Here is a 22003-nt window from a genome sequence, read left to right on the forward strand (position 1 = left end):
TCATCTTTCAAACAGAGAAGGTAGTGAGAGCCCTCAGGAGAACTAGGGAGATCAGTTATTGCGGCGCATCAACTTAAAATCTAACCCAAACGCTGCGGCAGGCTAAGACATGAGGCTTTGTATCAAAAACGTGTCACTCTAAACCAGTGCACTTGTCACTATGTTTTATTTTTCTTTATCCAAATCACAATCGTAAGAAACAAGCACTTTAATTGATGATGTTCCAGATGTGCAAGGTTATATAAAACTGTGCATTTAGATGACGTTAATGGTATAGACAATGACGGTTAATAGAAAATTTCTCAAGATCACGCTGCCTCCATGCTCCAGGCCCAAAACCGACACAGGTGAGCGTAACCATAAATGAAGATAACACACCCACAGTGCCACCCACAATCACCAGTGATACCATCATGCATGTGCACACATACATTATATGAGTAAATAAATAATCCGACATACGGCTCCTACAGTTCTCCTGTCTGCTCTCAAGTCCCTTACAACATCACGGTGCAGCTCTACAGGAGTTTGTGCAGTGGTGTGATAGCGCAGGCCTTGAGCTCAATGTGAGCAAAACCAAAGAGATGGTGGTGACCTTCACTAACAGGCAGCGAGAGCTGGCGGCAGCATCCATTACCACAATCCATGGTAAGCCTGTGGAGCTGGTGGAAAAATGCAAATATTTGGGCACCATCTTTGACAGCCTGCTGAAATTCTCCTCTTACACAGAGGAGATTCTTCGGAAATGCCACCAGCAGCAGTATCTCCTAAGGAAACTCAATTCCTTTGGTGTCCATAAAAACATCTTGCTAAATTTCTATTACTCTTTCATTGAAAGCATGGCCACATTTCCCATAACCTGCTGGTTCCACTCCATCAGCCTCCAAAACAGAAACCGCCTGGAAGGCACAGCCAGAGTCTGCTCCAAGATCACTGGACCGTCGACAAGAACTCTCTCCTCCATCTATGAACAGCAAACTCTCAGGCTGGCCAATAGGATCATGCATGACCCCTCACACACTCTCCACCCTGCATTTGAGTGGCTCCCTTCAGGGCGCCGACTACGCTGTCCTGGCTGCAGGACACAGAGAAGGAAAGCCACCTTTGTCCCAATGGTCCCTGTTCGCCATCTCAACTCATCCTAAATCCCCCCAACTCTCCCCCTTCCACCTCCACCAATCATCAGACTGCTACACCATAACACAAACTCATTTGTATACATATGATTATAAGGTGCACCTATAATCAGCACTGCTTCTCTTCATATTTTTATGCAACTTCTCACCTATTTGTTTATTTATATATTTATACACACGTGTATGTGTGTTTGTGTATATGTAGGGTGTGTAAATACTGTATATGTATCTGGTATGTGTATATATAGGTGCATATTTACATACTTACCAAGACCGGCCTGTTGTTTTTGTCTTGTTGTATCCTCCCACTGACACTTAGCACCTCCTCTTTTAGTGTACTGTGGCTATAATTGTGTTTTAAATTGCCCTCTGGGACAAATAAAGTTTTTTTTAATTGAATTGCATTGGCTTATTGTACATGAATGACCATGGCTGTGTCCGAATGTCCACCCTACTCCCTAACCCCTCGTTCACTACACAGGGCTGCACTATATAGCACACTACATAGTGCTCATTCTCTTGGCAATTCGGACACGAAGCTGCCTATTTTTTCATTGCCGCAAACCACGTGACTACGGCCATCACCAAGGCAACCACAACCTATGTCAAGATGTCATTCCAAAGGTGCACCAAGAGAGCTGCAGCAGTTATGAGGCACACAATGGGTGTGTCGATTGACAGCACTGCAGCATCTATTGAGGCCCGAGGTCTGCTAGCACAGATAGATTTTGCTTTCATGGGATTCAGAAGTGACTATGCAAGAGTTGGAAAAAGCGTTAGGTTGTCTGTCCAAAGAAAAGCTCCAGGGTGTGACGGGCTGACTAGTCATTTTTACAAACACTTCTGGGAGCATATTAAAATTTTGATATTAGAGCTGATTAAAGAAATAATTGGTAATGGGTCTCTGACACATACTATGAGACAAGGAGTAATCTCACTTATTCCCAAGCCGGGTAAAGACCCCACATATCTTGACAATTTAAGACCCATAACCCTTCTGAACAATGATTACAAACTCCTAACAGATTTTTGCAAACAGATTCAAATTGGGTACAATTTACGCCTTGTTATATATCTGATTGACTATGAACACCTTAAAAGACTTTCAGATTTGTTACAAATCAAGCAACACTTCAGGGAAACACGGCTTTTAAAATCTCAGAAAAACACGTCATGTGGTGTTCCATACTGTTGTTTTTACATTGTAATTTTGTGTTTTTATTTTTTTTCCTTAAGCATTAAGTTATCCAACATAAAAACAAATGTTACCTTTTTTGGTATACCACACTCTCCAGCTGGCCAGGATTGTGTGTTTTCGCATGACACAGCATATTTGGGTAGCAACAATTTGTCTGACAAGTAGTTAGAAATCTGTCTGTTATCAGGTTTAACAGGTTAACTAACAATAGTCTAATTCCTAATGCTATCCTCTGATAGCTGTGTTAATTGTGTGACTACTTTCTTTTATATGTGTGCAGTTTTCCTATTTGAGGAAGAACATGGGCTGAAGACTGAATTGTGGGGTGATTTTGGTCAGATGGATGGGACCATTTTGAGCATCAAGCCTTCACAGGTAGAACCGATTCGATCTGATACCTGGATCGAATATCGGCTCCGATATTGACTAATTAGCGGGATCTGATATCAGATGAATGAGGCCGACCCTGCGTTCTGATCAAGTCAGTTTTTTCATACACAGAAATACAGTTACAGCATCTAGTCACTTCAGTTCTATGTTTGCAAGCTGTTTACGTCAGCATGCTAGTGATGAGCAAACACGGGGCAACATGGAGCAAGCACCGGACCCAGCCAAGTCTGCTGTATGGAAATCATTAAAGCTTGATATGCGACTGCTACATGCAATATCTGCAACTCAAAAATTGTGAGAGATGGTGATAACGTTGCTAAATACAACACCACAAACTTAAATAAGCACCTCCAAAAGCACCGTGCTAAAGAGCACGTGGAGCTCCAAACGAAGGCAGAGAGCACAACGAAACTGTTAACTTTGGTCGATGCACCACAAAGACGGGACAAACTTCCAGCTGGAAGCGTGACAGCAACAAACATAACGGTGAAGGTTATGGAGTTCATTGTTTTAGATTCCCAGACCCTCTCTGTTGTTGATAATGAAGGATTCTGCCGTCTGGTGGAACATCTTGGGCCAAGGTACAGGTTACCGTCTCAAAAGTATTTCTCTGAGACCGCTCTGCCTGAACTGTACAAGAAAGTGTGCAAACACATATCAGAGGAATTAAAGGCTGTAACATCAATGAGCTTCACCACAGATATCTGGAGCTCCGACATGTGCCCCATGACATTTAACTTTAACTGTGCACTGGTTAGATTCGAGTTGCGCACCTCACAGCGCAATGCTCCAGACGAAAAACATCCCCGGATCACACACCGGAGTCGTGATTTTGGCTGCTAAAAAGGAAATACTGCATCAGTGGCATAGTCCGTTGACAAAAGTGCAAGTCATTTTGAGGGACAATGCCAGCAACATGAAAAAAGCCATGCACAACATGGGAGTGCACAGCTTAGGCTGCTTTGCTCATACGCTGCAGCTCGTAGTCAACGAGGGACTGTTGTTACAACGGAGCTGAGTGCTGCCATTGCAAGCTGCCAACAGATTGTGGGACAATTTAAACAATCCCCAATTGCATATTAAAGGCTCCATGATATCCAGCTCCAAATGCAAATGCAACCTAAACGCCTGTAACAAGACGTCAGGATGAGGTGGAACAGCACGTATTATATGATAGAGTCTTCTGGAGAAGATGCGAGCCCTTGGTGCCTATGTTGCTGATCATAATCTGCCCGCAACGCTGACAATTAACCAGTGGGATCGTGTCCTAACCACTGCCAGAAAGTATGTGCCCCTTGCATAAGTGTAGAAAGTGAGAGACTGTTCAGCACAGCCTTCAGCATTGTGGATGAGAAGAGAAACGGACTGACTCCAGAGGGAGCAGAAATGCTTATTTTCATGAGAAAAAACCTGCCATTGCTCCTGAAATGAGTATTGTGAGCAGGTCAGATCAGATGTGAGCACAAATGTTTACAAAGTTTTATTTCAGTTCTTCTGATACTTGTTTGTTCTCAGCTGCTATATTTTATTTTGAATTTCTAAATGTTTACAAGAGACTGCTGATTACCTTTCAGATGGATTTACTGAAAGTGTTTGTAGATGAAGATGAATCAAAAAGCGTTGTGTTACCTGTCAGTGCTGTGAGCCGCCCTGGTTATTTGGCAGCTTGGAGAGATGGTCGTCTTGCCGTTGGAGGTTCTCTGGGTAAGATTTTACTGGCATTATGTAAGTCCCATGTAACTGTTGAGCGAACATTTAGAGTAAAACTACACATGATGACTTACTTAATTTGTGCAGTCCACTGCCACAGAGTGTTTCCCTCTTTCCCTTTGTCATTTTACAGGTGAAAGTGAGGATAATGTTGGTTCCCATTTCTTGACAGGCTGTCTAGAGAAGATTCAAGTCCAAGGGAGGGATTTGGATCTGGATTTAGGCATCAAGCACAAGTCAATCTCCTCTCACAGCTGCCCGGCATAGACCACCAAAGCAAGGATGGGCTGTATGTGGACTGGATGTTTGGAGTTGATGCATTTATTCATACAAGTCAAAGTGTCATAAGAATATAATGTGCTTAAATTGATAAATTCAGAATAGCAGACACATGTATAGAAGTTAATTTAACATGCCACATGCATGGGAATAAGTTCAGGCTAACAAGTCAGAGGGTCCATGTTGTTCCCAAAAATGCATCACTCACCAAGTTCCAGAAGAAGACAAACATAATAGCATACACCAGAGATGTAAATGATAAACATAGCATGTTTAACTACCATAAAGATTTAATAAAAATCAAAAAATGGCTACAGCAAGGCATATGACAAGAAGACCGATGTGAAACAAAGAATAATGGCCGATGTATCATGACCACAAAGGGACACACATAACCAAAATGTGACACAAAAGAAGCAGAGGTGAAAAGTTACTAAAACTGACCCACAAAGAAACCACAAAGGGACATAAAGCAATCAAAATTAGACACAAGACAGCAAATAATTAGCAGAAAAATGACCAATATAATATACATTAAAACCATGAAGAAATGTACAACCTCAGTCTAAACAAACCTGAGAGACAAAAGCAGACAAACTTCAGACAGATCTCAATAAAAGAAATACAAAATGAACAACAAAAGTGTGTTATGATGCAAAACATATTCAACACACAAAGTCGGAGACATGAAATAATAACAGATTGTACATACACAACTTCTCTCTCTCTGTCGGAGTGTCTTACTTCTCTGTACTTTAACTGAAGCATCTGTAACAGGCCTGTGTTCAGAGGTGCACTGTTTCACAATCTGTTAGTTAAAACATGGTCTATTTTTCTTTATTTAACACCCAGATGCCAAGTTTTCTTAAAAATTTGTAAAGCAGAAATATTTACCTCTTAAATATTAATGTTCTTAAATGTGTTTATCCTCATGACCATTTGTAACAGAACACACAGACTGACGTCAGACACGAGTTTTCATTTGACCATGATACAAACAAACGTATGTTTGTGAATAAATACGATTCTTTCAAAGTTTTATTGATGATTATTTGTGTTTTGCCGTATTTAAAGCAAAATAAAAGATAATGGTGGTTTGAGGTTTCAGCAAAGATTGAAGAACGATCCAGTGATTAATTTCGCCCTCTAGTGGATAATCAAAGATATTATTAACATTATCCGATCCAAATCACACAATTAAGGCAAGATTTAAAAAAAAGAAATAAATATTGTTATAATTAAATATTGATGCTTCAGTTCAAACTAAAAGAAATCTGTCATTGGTGATAAATAAAAATCTGGGCTCTTTCTACATTTGTAGCTGAAGTGTGAGAGCTAAGTTGAAGTGTTTTAGTTGCTGCATCAGGAGTCAACCTGACCCGGATGCGAGGTAACTGTTTCTATGGTAACAGTGTTATCAGACCTTTCTTGTCTGGTGGGTTTTGTGACTATATGCAGTTAGGATGTGTTACTGCCCCCAACATGCCATTTGTAGAATTTAATCACATGTAAAAAGTTGTCCATAAATCCTGCACTTATCACAGCTGCAAGACTTTTAAGATTTTGAACTTCTCAAAAAATTGATTTTCATTATTATTATGGTTATTATCACAACTGTAATAAAAAAAAAAAGAATAATAATAATTTTAAAACAAGTTGTTTTCTTTTCGGAAAAGTTGTTTTTTTGAGAAATACAGAATTTAAACTAATAAATTACATACTGATTATTGATAAAATTCTGATCCATACTAATAAAAATAATTATGTATGTATCATACATACACAGCTTATAATCTTTTTAGTTTTTCTATCATTTCAATCACTGCAGATTTTAAAGATAAAACTGCTTTGATAAAAACAATCTATTCGTGCATTAAGTTATCACTATTAAGATTATTCTTATATCTTTAGTCAAAATTGAATATCTGTCCCACACATGATAACATAACATATGACAAGACAAATTTAAATGTATTTCTCCCCATCTGTTTTTTCTCCTCACATTTCCCCTCACTCCTCAAAATATGTAATAAAGACAGATACAGAAATGCCTTTAGCGGTTACCTTAACAACAACAGAATGAATCTGTAGAAGAAATTGTTTACAGTTGTACAGCAACAGCTGTTTTGTAGAGTTTTCTTTTAAAATCTTCAACTGTATCTCCCAGAGAAAAAAATCTGTCAAACATTCAGCTGTTACTGGAGCTTTGCAGAAGCATTTCAGTCAACTCAAAGTCAACTGAAGACCTCAAAGAAAACTGAAGAAACTTTTCAACTTACAGCTTCTTCTTCTGGTAGGTGTCAAAATAAGTATGCTGTTCTTGTGTTAGTTTCTGTGAGGAGATATTTATCACATCAGTGACATCAGTGGCCTTATGGTGGATGTAGCTATGTGTGCAGTTAAACTTTTGATGCCTATTTTTCAAAAGCAATAATGAAGTAATATTTTCTGTTGGTATCATTACTGAGCAGCATGTGAAGAAATAAATATTAAATAAATTATTAGTGCGTTAATGTTGTTTTTTTTTACCGTTAAAATCTTAACTTTTTCACAAGAAACGGCTGAATGGACTATTTCGTTGTAATACGTTGCCAAGGTAACCGGATCTGACACAGAACCTGCAGCTCGGTCGGCCGCAGTTATATTACGTGACACAAAGACTCATTTCAGAGGGCGGTACAGCTGTTACAGCTTGTGTGTGTCCAGAGGATGATGCGGCATTTTGTTTCAAACAGTCAAAGTCCACAGAAAGTTTCCTAAATCGTTTTTATTGCAGGGAATATTATCCACCATTCACTCTGATTATTAAATGTGTATCAAGCAAGTCTATCCTAAATCATTTTTATGATATTATCCACCATTCACTCTGTATGAAGTAAGTAAGTAACAAGACAGAGAGACAGGCGACGACCTATTTAAAATTAAATACAACATTGCCGTTGATCGTGACTTTTCATAAAGATACTGGCATGTCCATAGTGGCGTTTGAAGGACGGAGTTTAACGTTTGTGGACCCTGACCACTGCTGGTTGGGACGTTGCGGGATGATAAAATGTTGCTCCATTCTCGTCTCTCCTGGACTGACGGAGCCCAATAAGCCTGCAGGCTGTTTTCACAGCGATGCCCGTCACAGACATGATCTGGCGTGTCTCCAGCCCGGAGTCTGAGTTTCTATTACCACGATTACAAACTATCGTTTAGTCAGCGCAATAATTTACAACAATAAGTCTATTTGACCGGAACTAATCAGAATCGAGTATTCACCCAGACCCTGGTATAAATATAGATAATAGGAAATCTTTCCTGCCACATACCATCACTCTGTTCAATGAGTGACCTTTGGTAGATGGGGAACAGTCTGATAATTATATAATAAATATATGTTGATGTTATGCTGAGGAGCCTTAAGATGTTACAGTAGTTACTTTTGTGATATTGGAGACATTTTTCATTATTATTATAAATTATTAGTAGTAATTATTAGTAATTATTGTTAGTAGAGACCAGGGTTTCAGTAATGTTTTTGTTCTGGTCTCATCTTGGATCTTGAATTGTCCCAGCTGGCAGTTTGGTAAACAAGATTTTTTTTATAAAGTTTAAAACAAAAAGTGTGTTTATGGGTGTTTGTTTCATCGGAGGGGGGAGTGGGGCACTTTAATCATAACTGATTAACTACAGTTTTTTTTCTTTTCTTAAAAAATTAGCAAATGTTGCCATGGTGATAGAATGAAACCATTTCTTGGTTAGACTTTTCAGAAACAGGAAGCAGCTCATTTTCCAAAGGTTTCTTCAGTCCTTACTGATGGGGAGTTTCAGGATCACAAACTGTTGCTGAGACATTTAGATTAGAAAGCCAGTGAGGCCAGTGTATCACTGACCCAGCTGAGCCATTCTAAGGCTGAATGGGTCAGGGACACAAATACCACCTCAATGACATTTAAAGTGTGAATGTCCCAGCAGCAGTTTATAATCCTGAACCCCTTCAGGCATGGCTCCTAGTTTGTAGTGCATGGAAATGACATAATTAAATCATGGTCATGGGAACATGGTAGATGTTTGTGTCTTATATATGACAAATGTATCTAAAATTTAACAACTTCAGAAAATGAATTGCATTTGCAGCAAACTATCAATGTCCTGAAATAAAATGATATAATATTTATTTTCTTTTTTATGTCCATATTATTGATAAAGATTCATAGTATTTGTGACCCTCAATCATCATGGCAAACACTGAAGAACAGAGGGAGGCCCAGCCCAGCATGTCGCTCTCTCTAGAGAACCTTGAGGCAGGCAGGGAACAGCCCTCTACAAGCCAGAATGAGGAAGATGGCCAAGTACTTTACCCGGACCTGGCACCAGTGACTTTCTACTGTTTACATCAGACCTCAAAATTCCGTTCCTGGTGCATCAGGGTCTTCTGTGGCCCATATCCTTTCATTGTGTTCAAAAATACTGGCACCTGGTGAGACCAGTTATCCATAACCTAATGTTTCTGAATGAAAATAAAGAAGCTATTACTTAACAAAAGACATCAGGCAGCTGCAATAAGTGCCTTTGTTACGTAAGCCTCTAACCTCTGTTGTAGATGTGTTTTGTCCTTAACATCCTCCACATGGTTGAACTGCATCTCTTTGTTTTTCACCCTACTGAGCTGTGTGGTTCAGGGCTTTTACCAGCCTGGTGAAGAGGACAGCATAACCCAAGAGGTTAGTGTGAAGCCCTGCATTATTTCAGAGGTGTAAGCTTAAGTTCTGTAAAGCACAAGTCAGCCACCTGGTTGGATCATCATTTACTGTGTTCAGCCTGCTGGGCCACATGTCTGAGAAAGATGATGATGGCTCAGTTATAGCATTGCATGCTAGAGATGACAAGTGTTCTGCTTTCATTTAAATGTCAAACTGATGCATGTCTCATTGTGTCTGACCAGGTTTTTGAAGCCATTGTCTTTATGTACTTCCTGGTGGAGATGCTCATTAAGGTGGCGGCCCTGAGTGCGTACGGCCATAGAACTAGCTACTTAGCATGCAAATGGCACAGGTTGGATGTGATGGTCTTACTTGGAGAGTTAGTATACAACTTAAAGTTTTTCAATCACAAATTTATCAAGACTCTTTGGATCAGATCAAAGATACCTGGAATTGATCTGCTCTTCTTGTTTCTGTCTTTGACTGCTTCCTCAGGTTGTTGGACTTTTTTCCTATTCCTTCTGGTATCCACTTGGCAATTGGCCATTCTCTCAAGCCATTGAGACTAATCAACAGAGTGCCAAGTAAGTCAGATAATTCATTATTTACAGAACCTGGTGGGAAAATAGATGCTGTTCTCTCTGTACTTCTGAGAAAAATCAATGGGAAATATCTTAAACATAAATGTTTAAAGACTGAACTATTTTATTATCATTCACCAAGGTTGGACCAAGTTTTTTTTTTAAATTTAAATCTGGGATGATGTCAGTCTGTCACTAAAACCTGTGATTGGTTACACGTTTCAGTTTTGAAGATCAGCAGTTTCAAAGGACATCCGGCTACAGTGTATGAAAGCTTGAATTTGTCTTCTTGTGTTCATCTGTGCAGGTATAAAACTGTTGTTGTCCGTAATTGTCGACACCCTGCCCATGCTTGGACATGTCCTCCTCTTGTTCATCTTCGTGATCCACATTTTTGGTGTCGTAGGAGTCCACCTGTGGGGGGGAGAACTGCACAACCGCTGCTTCCTGGGAGAGGACATTGTGACGTAAGTACCATTTGGTCTGCTCCTTCAGTTTTTTCTCTTTCTAGGCTGCAGACATTTAAGTCGAACACTGTCAAGTTGAACCATTTGGTTTGAAACGTAGTATCCGTCTGCAAGTTAGCAGAAAACAAGATGATTTCTTGTTTGTTTGTTTGTTGTCTGACCAGTTTTCTGAAATGTCACATCTGTAAAGCTGGAGCAAGTTAAAGTTTAATATTGGAAATGCCACTCCTGCATCTGTAGTCAAAATCTAACGTGGTTGTCTCTTTGTTTTTCCTTTTATTTTCAATCCAGAATGTACAACTTGTCCCTGAGTCCGTATTTTGATTACGTCCCTGGTGAAAGAGACTCATTCGTCTGTTCACGTCACAGCTCGACAGGGGCGCGGCACTGCAAAGATGTGCCCCCTTACCGGGAGGGTGGGAATGTCTGCACGCTGGCTGCTCCTCACCAGGATAAACCTGGTAACTGGGGAGTCACTGCGACGGCTGGGCCAAGTCATGGAGACTGTGTGAACTGGAACCTGTTTTATAATGTTTGTCGCCCTGATGGTCCAAACCCCAACATGGGATCTGTCAACTTTGACAACATTGTATATGCATGGATCACAGTCTTCCAGGTAAACTGTCAAATCTAACAAGTTGGTTTCAGTAAAAAATAAAAAATAAAACAATTATACAAATTTGTTGCCTCAAAAAAAATAAAGTTTGAGTTTGTTGAACTTAGAATAAATAAGAAATCTGAGTATGGTGTCAGTGCATGAAGTTGTACAAGAAACCTGATGTGATCGAATCTTAGTAAATCAGTGGTGATGTGTTTAATTTTCAAAACACTGGATGATTTCAAGTTCACCTTACTTAGACTAACTGACAAACTTAAATTGATTTTTCAGCTACTTTGCAGCAGGAACTGTGTGTGTGTGTGTGTGTGTGTGTGTGTGTGTGTGTGTGTGTGTGTGTGTGTGTGTGTGTGTGTGTGTGTGTGTGTGTGTCATGTGAACTTTTGTTAAACCAGTTTTATTATTTTTTTTAAGTTTTGGTTGATCAAGTAATTTCTGTGTGCTGCACTAAAAATCATGTCATTTATGTTGATTCAACTTCAGTACATTAATATATTCAACATTTTGTTCTCCAGTACTTATGACTTTTTAAAATTTATTTTAGATGAATGTCAGTAAGTACTTGATTAAAATGAAGTTATTTCCACTAATTACTTAGTTATTTAGGGAAATATTGAAGCCAGTGTTACAGTTTAGGAAATCTATCTTTGTCTGTATCTAGCTGGGTTTTCTGGAGATTGTTGACTTTTACTGCTTTCTGTACCTCCAGGTCATCACCCTTGAAGGTTGGACGGATGTTATGTACCTCGTGATGGACACTCATTCCATCTGGAGTATTATACCGTTCATTCTCATGACTGCTGTAAGTACCCACTTACAATCATAAAATCATAATTCCCTGAAGTTTTATACAATAAAAAAATAAAATAAAATAATAAATAAATAAAATAAAACGTTGAATGACTTAATGAATAAATAAAAACAAAAGTCTAAACAAAGAAATTGAGACCCTGTGAATCTATATTGCAGTTATAAATCTGTAATATTTACTTATTAAAGTAACAAAGTTATAAATTCTCTGAGCTAGTGTCTTGCCCCTTCATAAATTTACTTCTGTTTTAATTTTTACTTTCCTCACCAGCTGGGCTCATTCATTTTGATGAACATTAGTTCTGTCGTCATCGCCTCCCATTTCATAGACGCCGTGAAAAAAGGAAGGAAAAAGGTGCAGGGGTCTGTGATCAACTTCAAAGTTCGATTCTATAAGGTCATCAAGCTGCTGGCTCGATTCGTAAAAAGGTTAGATACTGGGCTAGCTGCTTATGCCACCTCAAAACTTTAAAGCAGTGACCCCCAACCCTGGTCCTCGAGGCCTACTATCCTGCAGGTATTAGATGTTTCCCTACTGCAACACCCCTGATTCAAATTAAAAGGATTTCTCACAAGTTCTGCACAAGTCTACCACTGAGCCATTAATTTGAGTCAGTTGTGTTGAAGCAGGGAAACATCAAAAGTCTGCAGGACAGTGGGCGTTGTGGACTGGAGTTGGTGATCCCTGCTTTAAAGTAGTGCACATCGAGAGTAATTAAAACTGTCATTTCAGAGTTTAAACATTGAATCACATCCACTCAGTTGTATTGTGATTCACCTTGAAAATAAAAACCTCTTCCTCCATTCACAGTTGATCTTTATTGCTGTGTTTTTGATCAACAGTTTGATTAGATGGCCATCCTGGACTGACGAGGAAAGCTGGGGAAATCTGTCACTGGTGAGACTAGAACACAACTGGCTACACCACCACGGGCAGAGGTTTAACTCCCTAAATAACCATGCATCACGAAACCCAATTCCCTTATCTTTCAGCTTGAGTACTCACCTGGTCTGCTTGGCAAAATTAAGCTAATGGTGGAGGGCAATTTCTTCCAACATACAATCTCGGTTTTAATTGTCCTCAATATTATCGGAATGGCCGTTGACCACCATGATCAGGTGAGAGAAAACACCACCAATGTTTTAAAATGCAGAGATCTGTTGAAGCTGCCATTTTATTTATTTATTTTTTCTCTCCATCTTTTTCTCCTGCAGCCTCAGGAAATGGCGAGAGCGTTAGGAGTGTGTAACTTAATTGTCACAGTATTGTTTGCAATTGAGATGATCTTAAAGGTCCTGGCATTCAAACTGTGGTACTTTGTAGATCGAACAAACCTCTTCGACTTTACCATGGTCATCATCAGGTACTGCAGTAGACTGCAGAATTCTGATTTAACATTGATTTTTTTTCTTTCAGTGCTTGATATGAGGTTGTAACAGTGCAGCATGTTGAAATATGGTTGCTTGTGTCTCTCAGTGTTTCGGAAGAATGGTCACAGACTAAAAGCGGGCTGTCGGTTCTACGAGTATTTCGTGTGCTGCGCTTTGTGAAGCTGCTTCGCTTCATGCCCAACCTGAAGAAACAGCTGAATGTGCTGTGGAAGACCATGAAAGATGCATCCACGCTCTGCTGGCTCATGCTGTTTTTCATTTTCATCTTTAGGCATGTACACACACATGTACTAAATTATCACATCACACCACACAAAATCCCAGATGCTGCTTTCTTATGGTGATTATCTCTCACAAGATGGGAACATCTTAATGACTCTCACTGTGATCTGCTGTCTCTTTGCAGTGTGATGGGGATGCACCTGTTTGGCTGTAAAATGAACTGGCTGCCTCAATATGGAGAAGTCGTCGATGACAGAAAAAACTTTGACTCACTGCTCTGGTCCATGGTGACAGTGTTCCAGGTTAGCTTTTGAACTTTTCATTTGTGCCGTCATCATAATCCATCACTGCCCTCTTATTTTTGTCCATTTATTTTAACTTTTTTTTTCCTGTTTTGCTTCCACTGAGTCAGATTGTGACTCAAGAAGACTGGAATCTGGTGCTGTACAACGCCATGGCTTCCACCTCCCTGTGGGCTGCACTATACTTTATAGCCATAATTGTACTGGGAAAAATTGTTCTGTTGAATCTCCTTGTAGGGATGGTGGTTGAAAACTTCCACAATGAGGTAGGGATCTGTTGTCGTTTTAATCCTTTAATCTAACATGGTGTTTTTTAGCACAGCACACAGAAACACCTGCATGATCCTGTTTTTTTCTGCTATTTCACTAAAAGCACTCCAGCCCATCAAGTGAAAATGAATCTCTCTTTGCAAGTTCCAATTCATCACAGTCCATCCCTGATGATGTAAGTTTCTATTTTCTACTCAGAGGCTCTCAAGATGTTTTTAAAATGAGCAGCTCTTTAATTTCCCACTTGTAAACATGTCAGTATTGATGCAGACTCAAGGTGTAGCTATATTCAACTTTTTTCTTTTTTTTATGTTGTTCTAGGACCCAGAAACAATCATTCATAGTGATCCTACCTCTGAGCTCGGGAGCATTGATGCCACAAGCAATATCCTTGAGGAAGATTCTTCAGCAAGCGATACCAACCTGGATAATGTAAGTTTCTGAGAATATAGCTTTTAAAGTCTTAGAGTCACAGCTACGTATGGAGGCACGACGGGCCTGCTTGTGCTTTTTGACATTATTTTATTGAAGCTCTGAATGAAGTGAGGTTGAATGATGTGAAACTGCTAAACCCTGCAGAGTTCCTTGAACCTGATCCAAAGAGGGCAGCGCTGGTGCACAAAGTATAAGGACTGGACATTGTACATAGTGTCTCCAAAGAACAAGTAAGACTTGCATTTAATCCAGGAAATTGTGGTTTGATGTGGCTGTTTTCACAAATGACACTTTATCTGAATCTTTGTGGTACTCTGTTTTTGCTTTTGTCTTTATTCAGATGCTGGTGGTTTTCATTGATTTCAGTTAAATTTGGCTTAATAGAACTGCTTATAATTACATCTTATTGGATATATTTGAACCATTCTCACAAACCCAAAGTCAAAATGAGTCATTTAAAGTTTTTGAAGTGTTTTGTAAGGAGAAAACAGGGACTGTGTCCAGAGGAATATTTTTTTTTATTTTCTTAAACTCTCTTTATTTTCTTTTAATATTTAACGGATTACAGCTGTTTTAATTAAAGTGTGTATGTGTGTGTATTCAGGTTCCGCATATTGTGCCAGCATGCTGTTTCACACCAGTACTTTGACAATATAATTGTCTTCTTCATCGTGCTGAGTTGCATCACCATCACTATGGAGAGGCCTGACATAGATCCCGAGAGCACAGTGAGACAAATAAATCCTCAAAGAAAACACACACACACACACACACACACACACACACACACACACACACACACACACACAGTTATGGTGCAGTGTAGATTGAGATTGACTACATAAAGTCAAGCATAGAGAATTTTATAAAACCAATGAATTGTGTTACATGAGTGCTATTAAAAAAAAACAAGATTAAAAGTGAATCACTTTGTGCCCTTTAGGAGCGACTGATCCTGGATGTGGCCTATTATTTTGTTTCCTTTGTTGGTTTTTTGGAGATGTTCATGAAGGTAAACCTTTCATTCTCAGTTGATTTCAGGATTGCTCTAAGAGTCCATTGTGTTTTAAATATGTTGGTGACTGATGAGCTGTTTTTATTTGACATCAGGTCACAGCATTTGGTATGATATTTGGAGATACGAGCTACTTCCGCAGCCCTTGGAACATGATGGACGGTTTGCTGGTGATTGTTTCTGTAATCCAAATCCTAATCTCATCGGTGGTTCATGAACAACATGAGATACTCAGCATTCTCAGAATCCTTCGCGTGCTTCGAGCTGTCCTCCCCCTTAGGTATTTTATTAGTTTTTATGTGTGTGTTCTTCATTTTTGTAGTATCTCATCTCAGTTCTGCTTCTTTATGGTGTCAGTTTGTTTCTTCAGATACATACACTGACTCAAACTAACTTATTTGTTTATGTTTGTGTGGTCAAGGATGGTTAAACTATTCCTGAAACTGAAGCTGGCTATGGAAGCTCTGACGGCATCGCTGAAACCAGTTCTGAACGTTCTTCTCATTTGCTTTGTCTTCTTCTTCTTTTACGGCATTCTTGGCATGCAGGTAAGGGGGACACATAGCTTTTATCTTTTTTGGGGGGGGGGGCTCTGGCTAACACTTAGCCAGGCACTCACTGTTACCACTCAGACATGTACCTCTTGATGGAAATAACAGAGATGCCTTCAGGTAAAAATAAAACTACTCTCACTCTGTCTTTAGTTGTTTAAAGGGAAGTTCTTCTACTGTGTGGGTGAGGACTTAAGCAACATTGTCAACAAGTCTGACTGTCTGGCAGCCAACTACCAGTGGGAGCGGAAGGCGTACAACTTCGACAGCCTGCTGCAGGTATAGATTGACATTCAGTGATCCCTGAAAGGAAATGGAAAAAGGATGTAAGTTAGCACTAATGCCATCTGGAAATACAGTCAAACTGGAACTTCATCTATAAACCAACCCACCAGTCTGTTTAGAAATGAGACACCTCCCTGAAGAGACGTTTCATGCATCTATGTCATGTGGGTCCCTGACTGAAACGCCCTTTTCAGAGCCCAGCAGCAGGTTCTGAGAATCTGATCAATTCTTGCAATCCATAGTTGACCAAATTTGACCCATTTTACACAAGCAACAAATCCTCGGGACATTCTGAGACTAAATGGGAATTTTTTTCAAAAATAATTTTTTTCAAAATTTATTTTATGGACAAGGACTTAACACATCTTCACAAGATCTGGCAACACATCTATCTCCTAGCAAATAAATGAACATATAAATTGAACCCAGATACGTAAGGTTCCTTAAATTTTACCATTAGCCATTTTACTTTTATTCATAAAAGCATAGAACCCAAATTCAGATGTTTGTTTTTTGTTTGTTTGTTTTAATCAATCCACACTACATTTACAAGGCTTAGAACATAACTCTTTGCTATTTTGTACCTTTAGCACAGCTTGAAATGTGTCTTGTTGTCTTTCCAAGGGATTTTTGTCCAGTGATTGCGTTTTTCAGTATTTCCCTGAATACAATAATTACCTTTTGTATTACTTTATGATCGGATTATTTTTTATCAATATTTCCTCCAAAGTTAGTGTACGTTGACCAGTCAGTTATTTCTGTTTCCCATTTAGGCCATGTTTACCCTCTTTGTGATGTACACCAAGGATGGCTGGGTTAACATCATGTATGATGGACTGGATGCTGTAGGAGTTGACCAGCAGGTATTTTACAATTATCATGTGCAGAGATCAGTACAAACTGTCATCCAGTACTCATCACCATTAGAATCAGTCAATAAAAGGAAAGGAGACCATCTCTTGTGTCTCCAGTGCCTTTTCTGACTGCAAATACTTGGACCAGAAATTGCTGTTGGATTCTTTATTTTTTTAAAGAGGATCTATTGTTTAAAAAATGGTATAGGAGTCCAGTCAAAATTCTAACCTTGACTTGGATATCCCCTCCTCCATTACCTTACAGCCCATTAAGAACTACAACAAATGGATTCTGCCTTATTTCCTCTCCTTCATGGTGATGAGCTTCCTCTTGTTGGACATGTTCATTGGTGTAATAGTGGACACCTTTCACGATTGTCACCTGAACCAGAAACAAGAGGATGAAGAGTTGAGAAACGAAGAACATCTGATCGAAAGCCAGGGGACTGAAGGGGAGTCACCTGGTAAGGCCAAACAAACAGCTGCTTTACCTGAGCAGCAGGTGGTATTTTTTATGTCTATAGATAAGAGCATCCCTGAATGTGTCAAGTGTTGCATATTTCCTGTTTTTGCAGATTTAAATTTTTTGTCATTTACATGCTGACTTGTTTGTTTTAGAGTGTGAGCAAACGGCATCTTTTGACGGTTCCTGGATGTGGCAGCTTTTATATAAGATATGTACCAGTAGAGCCCTGGAATTCTCAGTGACTGTCATCCTTATCATCAATGTTTTGCTGATGGGGATTGAACATTATAACCAGCCAGAGGTAACACACACATGCACACACTCACCACTGACAGTTCAAAGTCTGACTTAACTTTAACCCTTTGACTTGGTTGTAACAATGATGCGTGTGTGTGTTATTTTAGGTCATAAACAAAGTCACTGACTACTCCAACTATGTGTTCATGATCATCATGATCACTGAGGTTCTGTTGAAACTTGTGGTGTTCGGTGTAATGAAGTTCATAAAAGACTGGTAATCCACTAGAATGAGTAGCGTTGCTGTTCTCTTGTCTTATGCTTTAAGTCCCTGACAATGTTTGTGTGTTTAGCTGGAACCTTCTGGACATCATCATCATCTTGCTTTTCGTCATTAGCTTTGTTCTCACCCAGTTAAGGATGACAAACATCATTTCTTTCAATCCCAGCATCCTGAGATTCTGTAAGATCCTCAGGCTCTCTCAAGGTACACACACTCACACACACAGGCACTGAACAATGAGAACTTTATTATTTATTATGAAGGTCTGTTTATGTGTGTGTGTGTGTGTATACATGTACATAAACATGAACATTTTCCACAACAACTCCTGTGTTTCTTGCTAGTGCTGAAGAACAAGATGATAAGAACCCTGATAAAAACCCTTAACACGACTCTGCATCAGGTAAAATACACTGTTTATAAAGGTTACATGGCTATTACGTGTAAACTCTTCTATCTTGTTCAGGAATTTGTATTTAAGCTGATGAATCCCAGCAAACGAGGACAGAAGAAATAAAGCAGATGCATCAAAACATGAAAATGTGATTTAAAGCCACAAACTCTGTCAAGAGCTTCAACATTTCTCTTGCATTTTTACTTTGGTATAGGATTTGTTCTCAATTTCAAAAGCAGCACCTCTTAGGTTTGTCTTGACTAATAACAACGTGTCTTTAACCACTCAGTTATGCCTGCATGATTAAAAAAATATTTCTGTTTTTAATCTTAAAAAAAGGACATTCACTGCTAGCTGTATGGATCACTTTACGGTTCTGGAAGAAGTTATCAACAATAATAAACAGAGTACCAAGAGGGGGGATTTGTTCATTCCACAGAAACACAATCCTTACAACTTATACCTTGTTGTAAAGGGGATTCATTTGGTTTGCTAGTGATGTATAATACAGCACCAGCTGCTGTTATTAAATAGGAGAAATAACTGAAAAAACATATATTTACCTGTTTTTCATGCTAAGTTTGTATTAATTTTAGCATCGGGAATGTGGAGTGTATTGCAAATTTTGAGCTGGCAGGTCTAGAAGTGGATGCATGAATGGAGTCCACTGACATATTTTCAGATGTTTCCAAAAGTAAATATCTGAATCTGCCTCAACTGACTTTAGGTCATAACTAGTTTGTGTTTGCAAATCTTCCACAGCTGCTCTGTGAGTGAGAGTAGTGATATTCAGAGAGAGAGACTACAGGAGTTACAGAAAAAGACAATTCATTAAATGTTTTAAAGACGTTGCAGTCTAAGCCACAAAAAACCACTTTGGTCTGCACCCATGGAGTGCAAACTATGGCTTAGATCCCATAAGACTTTGCCAAAACAAGCATATGGGTGTTTTGTGTCCTTCCAGGTCAAATGATTTCACTAACGTCAGACAGAACTGCCAACCATTGTACTCCGTGTTTAGTTTCACTCTGGCCTTGTCTCTTCTGTACTTAGGCTTATACAAGTTGCCCTGCATTTGCACAAATAATGAGATATTTTTATGTACTTTAGAACCAAGGTTTAAAAATGTTGCAGTCTTCCTTTAAGGTGCACAAAATACTTTGAAAATTTAGTTTCTGGGTTATGAGGTTTGGTAAGCAGAGAATTTAACATATGCTTTTGTTCCAGATTTGGAGTATCTTTCTTCTTTTCCTGTTCTTCTTGTTTGTGTACGCCGCGCTGGGAGTGGAGCTCTTTGGCAAGTTAGGTCAGCGACACTACTGACATGAAACAGCACAAAAATATGGACACGCTGCTGGATCCAGTGGCTGATTTCATATTTGCACTGACATTGTGGAGCAGAAGATGCATTACTCACAGAGAAAAATCAGCATCTGTATATCTGCTTTGCTTGTTTCTGTGTCGATCAGAGTGTTCTCCTGATTATCCGTGTCTGGGGTTACATCGGAACAGCAACTTTCAAAACTTCCCCATGGCTATGCTCACACTCTACAAAGTGTGCACGGGAGACAACTGGAGTGGGATTTTGAAAGTATGAATGCTCTCACACATGCATGCATGCAAACTCCCAGTATGATGGTTTTATTTTGCTCATACCCTGACCATCTACCGTACAGTATGTTGTTACTTAAAACGAACACTTCAACTGCAGCCATTATTTAAAATGAAATATTTACACAAATGTACAAATAATGAGATATTTTATGTATTTTAAACTGTATTAACAGTTTATGGACTGTGTTGTTTAAATCAAATTTTTAGTTGTGTGCTTCACATAAATACAGTTTTGGACGCTTGAGTGTTCCTGTTTTGATTCAAACTTTTAAGTTTAGAAAGCTTTGTTAATGAACAAAACTTCACTCTGTACCTTGCAGGACACAATGAGGAAATGCCGGTCTGATGGCATCAAGTGTCAGAGCTTTCTCGTCTGGGTCTCTCCACTTTACTTTTCAACTTTTGTCATTTTGGCTCAGTTTGTGTTGGCAAATCTGATCATAGCATTGATCATGCAAGTCCTGCAAGACTGTGAGGAGGTATAACTGCAGTTCACACGGAAACACTTCAGGAACGGCTGTAAAGCTTTTAAGATTTTTTAATCTGACACAGCTTCATGTTAAAAAAAAGAAGTTATTCTAATGGGCTTGAGGAGAAAGAGGTTTTGGTTAAATGTATAAGTGTAATGGATCAAGGTGAACCTATAAACCTTAACTTCATTTTCAAAACATGCTGATGACAGAAGCCCATTTATGATTCCTTACATTGAAACTGAAATACCAATGTAGACTGAAAAAAAAGCTTTAACTTCTATATTTCTCAGGAAGTTGAGACAGACCTGCTCGGGCAAGAAATGTTTCTATCACCAGAGGACAATGCAGAGATCTCTACCTTGGGCCAACGTGATGATCAATCCACACCACCGGATTCAATCAGCCTGTAACAGTAAAATCTGTTCTTAAAATGGCAAATGTTGTATAACCACCTATGTTTTGTAAACTCATATAGCAAATGTTAAGTAATTCATTTCTTGCATGTTATCTATTTTTATTGGGATTTTGTTTCTTTGTTTTATCGCTGTTTCATAAATGAGACCGCCACACCTCTGTGTTTGAAAGTATTAATAGTTTAAATACTTGAAATGTACATAGTTTGGTTCATCATATTAACTTTAATATGATTTTTTAAGTAATGTGACTTGTTAATTTCTATGTTATCTTGCATGTTATCTATTTTTATTGGGATTTTGTTTCTTTGTTTTATCGCTGTTTCATAAATGAGACCGCCACACCTCCGTGTTTGAAAGTATTAATAGTTTAAATACTTGAAATGTACATAGTTTGGTTCATCATATTAACTTTAATATGATTTTTTAAGTAATGTGACTTGTTAATTTCTATGTTATCTTGCATGTTATCTATTTTTATTGGGATTTTGTTTCTTTGTTTTATTGCTGTTTCATAAATGAGACCGCCACACCTCCGTGTTTGAAAGTATTTATAGTTTAAATACTTGAAATGTACATAGTTTGGTTCATCATATTAACTTTAATATGATTTTTTAAGTAATGTGACTTGTTAATTTCTATGTTATCTTGCATGTTATCTATTTTTATTGGGATTTTGTTTCTTTGTTTTATTGCTGTTTCATAAATGAGACCGCCACACCTCCGTGTTTGAAAGTATTAATAGTTTAAATACTTGAAATGTACATAGTTTGGTTCATCATATTAACTTTAATATGATTTTTTAAGTAATGTGACTTGTTTTAGATTAAAACTTTCAAGTTTGGAAAAGCTTTGTATTTGTTCTTTCTTCAGTTAATGACATCAGGTCTTAACTGAAACTTCATGAAAATTGTGACTGGCA

At 38.6% G+C, this 22003-nt stretch overlaps 1 protein-coding gene and 1 long non-coding RNA gene across 2 annotated transcripts; both read left to right on the top strand.

Annotated features, from left to right (window-relative positions):
* Window positions 1-4907: 4907 nt before the first annotated feature.
* On the top strand, window positions 4908-5384 carry LOC121642691. The gene is made up of 2 exons (XR_006010945.1): window positions 4908-5265; window positions 5317-5384. It is a non-coding gene; the product is annotated as an uncharacterized LOC121642691 (long non-coding RNA).
* Window positions 5385-9534: 4150 nt separating this feature from the next.
* Window positions 9535-21930, top strand: LOC121641675 (voltage-dependent T-type calcium channel subunit alpha-1H-like). The gene is made up of 30 exons (XM_041987962.1): window positions 9535-9780; window positions 9897-9985; window positions 10290-10449; window positions 10741-11065; window positions 11775-11867; window positions 12147-12304; window positions 12719-12773; window positions 12836-12994; window positions 13091-13239; window positions 13353-13538; window positions 13674-13791; window positions 13902-14057; window positions 14165-14236; window positions 14383-14493; window positions 14641-14726; window positions 15101-15216; window positions 15438-15508; window positions 15607-15791; window positions 15933-16059; window positions 16216-16341; window positions 17121-17210; window positions 17467-17665; window positions 17820-17968; window positions 18072-18181; window positions 18258-18391; window positions 18532-18590; window positions 19809-19887; window positions 20051-20172; window positions 20516-20674; window positions 20959-21930. Exons 1-30 carry the CDS (start codon window positions 9572-9574, stop codon window positions 21076-21078), a joined length of 3972 nt encoding a protein of 1323 aa, XP_041843896.1. The 5' UTR covers window positions 9535-9571; the 3' UTR covers window positions 21079-21930.
* Window positions 21931-22003: the final 73 nt, after the last annotated feature.

The sequence above is a fragment of the Melanotaenia boesemani genome, chromosome 1, assembly GCF_017639745.1.
Source record: "Melanotaenia boesemani isolate fMelBoe1 chromosome 1, fMelBoe1.pri, whole genome shotgun sequence".
In the NCBI taxonomy this organism is placed as follows: Eukaryota; Metazoa; Chordata; class Actinopteri; order Atheriniformes; family Melanotaeniidae; genus Melanotaenia; species Melanotaenia boesemani.